Source organism: Neltuma alba, unplaced genomic scaffold (genome assembly GCF_004799145.2).
Source record: "Neltuma alba isolate B1F8T4 unplaced genomic scaffold, ASM479914v2 tig00012508_pilon, whole genome shotgun sequence".
Taxonomy (NCBI): Eukaryota; Viridiplantae; Streptophyta; class Magnoliopsida; order Fabales; family Fabaceae; genus Neltuma; species Neltuma alba.
In genome coordinates this window covers 671,961-678,832 of record NW_021636976.1, presented here as the reverse complement: position 1 = coordinate 678,832, position 6,872 = coordinate 671,961, and the positions used below count along the sequence as shown (strand labels likewise).

Sequence of the window (6,872 nt, the reverse complement as noted above, 5' to 3'; positions counted from 1 at the left end):
TTATATTTAAAATCGGAGTAGTATTGTTTAGACTGAAAAGGTAGGGTGTGAGATTGATGAGGGTAAAAAGACGTGTGAAAAAAGACACAAATAGTAGGGGGGAGGTAGGCGACATCAATGAGAAGGCACCCTTTAATTTCTTGCAAAAGTCGCTGTTTCCATCCCCAGTCAACCCTCCTTGGTGGACGTCTTCTCTAGGCAATCTCTGCCCATCTCCCTAACAATAATAATGGTGGAGCCTGGAGTTTTACTAGGAGCACAAAGTGATTTCTGCAGAAATGCGTGCTATTCGAATTCTGTCCACTCACTACAATTTTCTCCATCATGTTATTTTTCTGTTACAACACGGCCTCTCTAAATATATATATATATATATATGGAGTCTACTAATGGATTATACTAATAATAATTTGTAAATAATACGACTTGTTACATTATATATCTACGCATCGATGATAGTGATAGAGATATATGACATGGGGCTGGGCTCGTCACACACGCAACGGGTCAAAAACGGCGTGTGCAGAAGTCTGTTTTTTGGCCGATGCGAAAGTCTGCGTGTGAAAATGAAAATCTAGAGCCATCGGACTTTGCACCGATTTTAGACGCCAGGCATCCACGTGTCCACAGCACAGCCATAGGAAGCCAAATAACTCTAAGCCTATCGCCGGATTTTGAAAGTAGTAACTTTGAAAAAGAAAATGAAAACGAGTAAAAGATTCCACCTAAACAGATATTTGAAGCATTCTTTTTTTCCTTTTTTTCGAATTGGGGGAACAGTGCTAAGTGGACGCAAAGAGTCACTGTGAGGGAGAATTGTAAATTGGAATTGCAGAAGAGGAATGAGCAGAAGGAGCATCACCAGGAAGATGGCTCACTAATTGCCTCTGACATGAATCATGCTCTCCTATTTCCCTATTGGCCCTCCCAAAGTCCACGCACATGTATCCTGTCTATTTTAATCGCCCATCCAATATTTTATCACTTCCCACAAAACAAATATAAAGAAGAGAATGATTATGAGGCGCTGTGAGATTGAGTAATCAAAGGAAGCATCCCTCACAGCTTTCATTTTTGACTGCTCATTCATGGGTTTGAACAGTTGGTGATGACGACATTTGTTTTCATTTAAGAGGGTTTCAATCGGGAGCCTTCTATGTGTGTAATAGTTTAGTTTAATGGAGGGAAAAATAAACATCATCGGGTGGAGGCTAGGGAGAGGAAGCCAAGTGGCATCTAAATGAAAAGGGATTAGTCAGAAAGGGGGATGTCGGAATCTTTCCTTTGATTGATCTCCCTCACTCGCCCGCCTCAAAAGAAAAGAAAAGACATCCATCCATCTAACATGTTAAGCTTCGGCTTCGGCCGATCTGCTCTCGTCCCCGTCCTCATCGCTTTCCTCTTTGTCTCTGCCACCTTCCTCTTCAACTGGCGCCTCGACCTGGTATGTCCTAACCTCTCTCTCTCTCTCTCTCTATTCTATCGCAAATTATATGACTTTGGTCCTCCCGCTTAACTTACGCTTTTTGGCGAGACGGCAGTTTTGTTGTCTTCGAAACAGAAACACCAGTTTCGTCTAGTCGTTTCTTGGTGTTGGAGTTCATCGATCGGCAACCAGTCGTTTCAATAAGTGTTGCTTTCGGAGGTTTTTTTTTTTAAAAAAAAAATTATATTGTTGTGCTGGCTGGAGAAGAAGCTGAGGACAGACAGAGCACAGCAATGGATTGAATGAATTGTGCTGTTCTGCTATTACAACTATATAAGCATTCAGATTCCTGGGGTTTAATCATTTAGTTAGCTGAATCAAATCTCTATGGAGGGACTACGCCCAAGGGAAGGGAAGACGGCAGTGTCTTCCACTCTAATATTCTCATTCTCGTTTTCATCTTTCCCGATCCCCAACCCCCCCCCCTCCGGGTCTAATAACAACAATTAGATCGGATTGGGCCATTTTGTCGGCCCACTGGGTGGTTTGGATGCTCGAGCCTTTGTCCCCCCCGCCCCCTCCTCTCAAATTTCTTAGGAATGGGGACGAATGAGGTCCTCTAGTGGACTGACATCTATCTTCTTCCCAAATCCCAGCCCATCCACTCTGCTGGCCACCTACACGTGATACGACCGACCACGCTATTTACCCCGCTAATTAGTGCATTTTGAAGCTCAAATCCTAAATTTTAATTTGTATGTTCCCTTTTTTTAGTATTTTTTTGGCATAATTTCTGAAAAGTACAAATTAAACACAAAAGTTCGCTTTAATTTAATTCTTTTTCGGTACGATCGGGCATGTATACTTTATCATGCGCATAACTGTATATACAGTATTTCTCCTTCCCCCACCCTTGAGATGATAGGAGGAAAAGATGATAACTACTCTCCAATTCTTGTGTTTCAGTCTAAAATCACAAGCTTTTCTTTTCTCACAAACCAAAATGCCTCTCCCCGACGGGACTGCTTCAACGGAAATTTTTCACCGCCCGCATCGTCATCCCCGTCTCCGTCTCCGTCACCGTCAACGTCACCGCCACCGCCACCGCCACCATCTTGGAATTCGTCGCGGTCGTCCTTGACATGCCCGGAGTACTTCCGGTGGATCCATGAGGACTTGAAGCCTTGGAAGAGGACAGGGATCACGAGGAACATGTTGGAATTCGACAAGAGCCTGGCAGACTTCAAGCTTGTGATTTACAAGGGAAAAGCCTACGTGGAGACGTATAGGAGGTCATTTCAGACGAGGGACGTGTTCACATTATGGGGAATCTCACAGCTTCTCAAGATGTACCCTGGGCAGGTCCCCGATTTGGAGCTCTTGTTTCATTGTGGGGATCTCAGCAAGGTCCACAAAAGAGACTTTCTGGGATCACATGCAAGCATGCCGTCTGTGGTGCCGCCTCCCGTGTTTCATTATTGTGGGGACGATTCTACCTTTGACATTGTGTTTCCAGACTGGAGCTTCTGGGGTTGGTAAAACTTCTCAATTTTTCACCACTTTCATTATATAAGTATATGTATTACTCCTCGGTCGCTGATATAAGATTAGATTAAGGAAGTTAAGTAAGCTAGTTAATTATAAAAAATATGACATATTCTTTCTAAAACATTATAATTATCTTTTTTTTAATATTCTTCTCCCCTTACTTGATTGATTATGGTCCCCTCACTTACTTGATCATGGTTAAGAGAGTATCACAGGGGTAATTTAGAAAAAATTAATAAATATGAGAAATATGTCTTATATTTAGGATCAAAATTAACTTAATAATTAAGTTTTATATTAAAGATCGAAAGAGTATATTGATGCACATGATTTGCTGTTTTTCTTATCATGACCTTTGTGTTTATGTATTTAGGGGCGAGCTCAGCATAAGACCGTGGGAGAGAGTACTGAAGGATATAGAAGAAGGGAACAAGAAGATCAAATGGAAGGATAGGATTCCTTATGCCTTTTGGAAGGGTAACCCAACTACTTCTCGTGTGAGGGGCAACCTCCTCAAGTGCAATGCTTCCCATCAACATGAGTCCTATGCTCATGTATATTCCTTGGTATATTTTCTTCTTCTTCTTGTTATTGCTGCAAGTGCAGCCCTGTTATAGTCAAGTTATTAAATGCATATGAACAAGGAGGAATTTAACCACAAGACGCTTTAAATTTGTTTCTCTTGCAGAGTTGGGACAAGGAGATCCAACAAAACTTCAGGAACACAAAGCTAGAAAATCAATGTACTTATAGGTAAAGTTTTCCAGAGTTTTCATACACATGATTGTCAATCATAATTAAGTTGACCTTTTTTCTCCTTTTGAAACAAGCTTCTAATGTGAGGTTTATTTATATGTTTTTTGACTTGAAGGTACAAGATTTATGCGGAGGGAAGGTCGTGGTCAGTGAGTGAAAAGTACATACTGGCATGTGACTCCATGACTATGTTCATAGAACCAAAGAACTATGATTTCTACACAAGAAGTTTGGTGCCCCTGCAACATTATTGGCCCATCAGACCCAATCATATGTGCAAAGACATCAAGTTTGCAGTTAATTGGGGAAATTCCCATCCTAAGCAGGTCATTCTTCTGCACATATATATATCTCATCCTTCCAATTTTGATTTTTTAGTTACTAGAAACAAGTTTTTACAACTTTCATCGCATTACTCTGGTCAAAACGTGATTTTGATCAGATCACGTTTTTATCAGTATGAACAAGTTTCGAAATACATATATGATGAATACTTTGTTAAAAAAAAAAAAAGTTTTATTCGCATGTTACAAATATATGAAATCAGAATATTTATTATGTGAATAGGTTTTTAACAAATGGAAAAATTGGCGTACATGCAGGCACAAAAAATAGGGAAAGAAGGACTAAAATTTCTGCAAGAGGAAGTGAAAATGAAGTATGTGTATGATTATATGCTTCATGTTCTGAGAGAGTACGCAAGTCTAATGAGATTCAAGCCAGTAATACCAGTAGGAGCCGTTGAGATTTGTTCAGAGGTAAAGGATTGCCATATGGAAGGGGTGTGGAAGGAGTTCCTGAACGAGTCGAGGGTTGAGTCACCCAGTACAGAATCTCCATGCGAGCTGCCTCCTCCCTATGATTCTCAACACCTCCAACACATCGCAGATAGAAACAATGGTCTGATCCGGCGAGTTCAATCTAAGGGAAGAGAACATTGGCTGGACGTTTGTTTAGAGTCTTAGTTTTCAGGCCTTTTTTTTCTTCTTTTCACAGTTGAGTTTACATTCCTTGCTTACAGATAGTCATTTTAAACGCCAGAGCTGCGTTCATGTAATTATTCACATTTTATTTTTTAACAGAATAAAAGTCATATATAGATGAGCATCATGATTGGTTTAATTTTTCAAAATACATCTGACATTGAATAAAAGTCATGCATTGATAAGTAAAGAAAAGTTGTTAGTTTTGGTTTATATTTTGGGACAGATCTAATAGGGGAGGACATGGAAAGAATTCTGAAAATTTTAAGAGGTAGATGAATGGGATACTAAGGTGAAGCTATAGAGTAGTTGAGAGGAAGTACTATGTAAGTCACCGACCTTGTGTTGAACCATTGTGACTGATGGTCACCCACATGTGATGCCTAAATCGTAAATATGAAAGGGGCCACACAAAATTGATAGGCTTTTTACAATATTCTCACAATATAAGGCGACTGTCCAAACAGAGCAAATGGGGACAGAGCCACAGAGGTAAGTGAGAAAGCGACCCCACAACTACACTTGCTCATTTTTCTGCTGCCCATCATGCTCTCTCATCATCTTTCATTTTGGCATTTGATAATGACCACGATGATGTTAATTATTACTCTCATTTCAATCATAAATATATACATGCATCTTTCTTCAATTAAAATTACTTTTAAACATCTTGTACATCATTTGTTGTTGATATGCTTTCTTACAATGTTTTTAATATTATTAAAAAAAAAAAAGGAGAGAGAACATGCCAAGAACCTTTTGGTTCAATGGCACCCCCACCTCCTTTCACAGAGGACGTTGTGGATTTTACAAAGTAAAAAAAGCCAAATTGGATTGACCGCTTTAAGTGGTGAATCGGTCAATAGTCCAGTTTGATTCATAGATTAAATTAGGGATTGGTTTGAATTAGTGTAAACCAGTAATGAATTGGTTTGAATGATTATATTGTTATTTGTCCTGTTTTTTTTCATTTAGCTTTTAATGTCTCAGTCATTATAGATTTAAATAAATTTTAATGATAATTTTGGTATCAATGACTATTAATTTTAGTTATTGAAGAATCATAAAGATTAAAATTTGCAATATTATTATACTTTATTATTGTTACAATCAAACTATTATTGTATTGTTTTATATTTTGTTATTAGTAATTATTAGTATTTTTATATTTTATTATTTTTAATAAAATTATATTATTTTAATATGATTGGTTTGATCCTGATCTAACCTATCAACTCTTAAACTACAATATCAGTCAGTTTAATATCCTGTCCGGTCTTCTATTATTTGAGGTTTTATACCCACAAGGACCAAAGTGGGTGGGTGTGAGCGTGAAGTTTGAGTGGGTGGGTCCCTTCCCCTAAAAAGAAAAAGGAAGAACGGAGTATTTTTGTCTTTCTTCGGGACAGGGGAAAAAAAAAGTGGGCGGTGGAGATTGAATATTCAAGGGAACATGGATAATATTCCATGCCCACATGTGAATGCCAAACCAAAGAATCAAATAACGAATGTCTGTGAGGAATTCTTTTTGTGAATCCATTCCCATTTGTGATTCCAATTACGTTGTATATCAATCCCAACCCGAGTCATTGCTTGTTTGTAATCACGTTTCCACACTTAAAAAGCATTTATTTATATAAATCACGACAATTTTTCTTCTGTATTAATTTTGTATTTCATAAAATATTATTGAAAAACTGCTTTTTAAGAATCTTACCATCATTCCAAACAAGTCCGAGACGATATGTATATGTGTGTCTTCGTGGCTTATAAGATCATTTAGAATTAAAAGTGAATTAACATGTGTTTTCATCGTTAATCAGTTTTAGCTGACAACATAAATAATGTGAAAACAATTTTGCCTTGAAAATTATAAAATTGTTTTTTCACCGGAAATCAAATTTTGGTGTTTCTGGTGAATGATTTTGAGTTCATTAGTACAGCTTTAATTTTGTTTTATTATCTCATGCACCTATCATATTCACGAAGAGTTGAATGTGCATTATTTGTACCTCATGCTTATGTAATACTCCTCCGGTTCTTAATATAGGACCCAATTCTTGAGTTGATTTTGGTCCTTAATATAAGACCTATTTCTTATATTTTTTAATTTTATCTAAATTATCCCTATGGATACTCTCCCAACTATAATCAAGTAG

The 6,872-nt window shown here is 37.9% G+C and overlaps 1 protein-coding gene across 1 annotated transcript; it reads left to right on the top strand.

Annotated features, from left to right (window-relative positions):
• The first annotated feature begins 909 nt into the window (after positions 1-909).
• Positions 910-4,862, top strand: LOC114727791 (O-glucosyltransferase rumi homolog). The gene is made up of 6 exons (XM_028914535.1): positions 910-1,444; positions 2,393-2,961; positions 3,348-3,540; positions 3,663-3,727; positions 3,846-4,056; positions 4,333-4,862. The coding sequence occupies exons 1-6, from the start codon at positions 1,346-1,348 to the stop codon at positions 4,693-4,695; spliced, it is 1,500 nt and encodes a 499-aa protein (XP_028770368.1). The 5' UTR covers positions 910-1,345; the 3' UTR covers positions 4,696-4,862.
• The last annotated feature ends 2,010 nt before the right edge of the window (positions 4,863-6,872 follow it).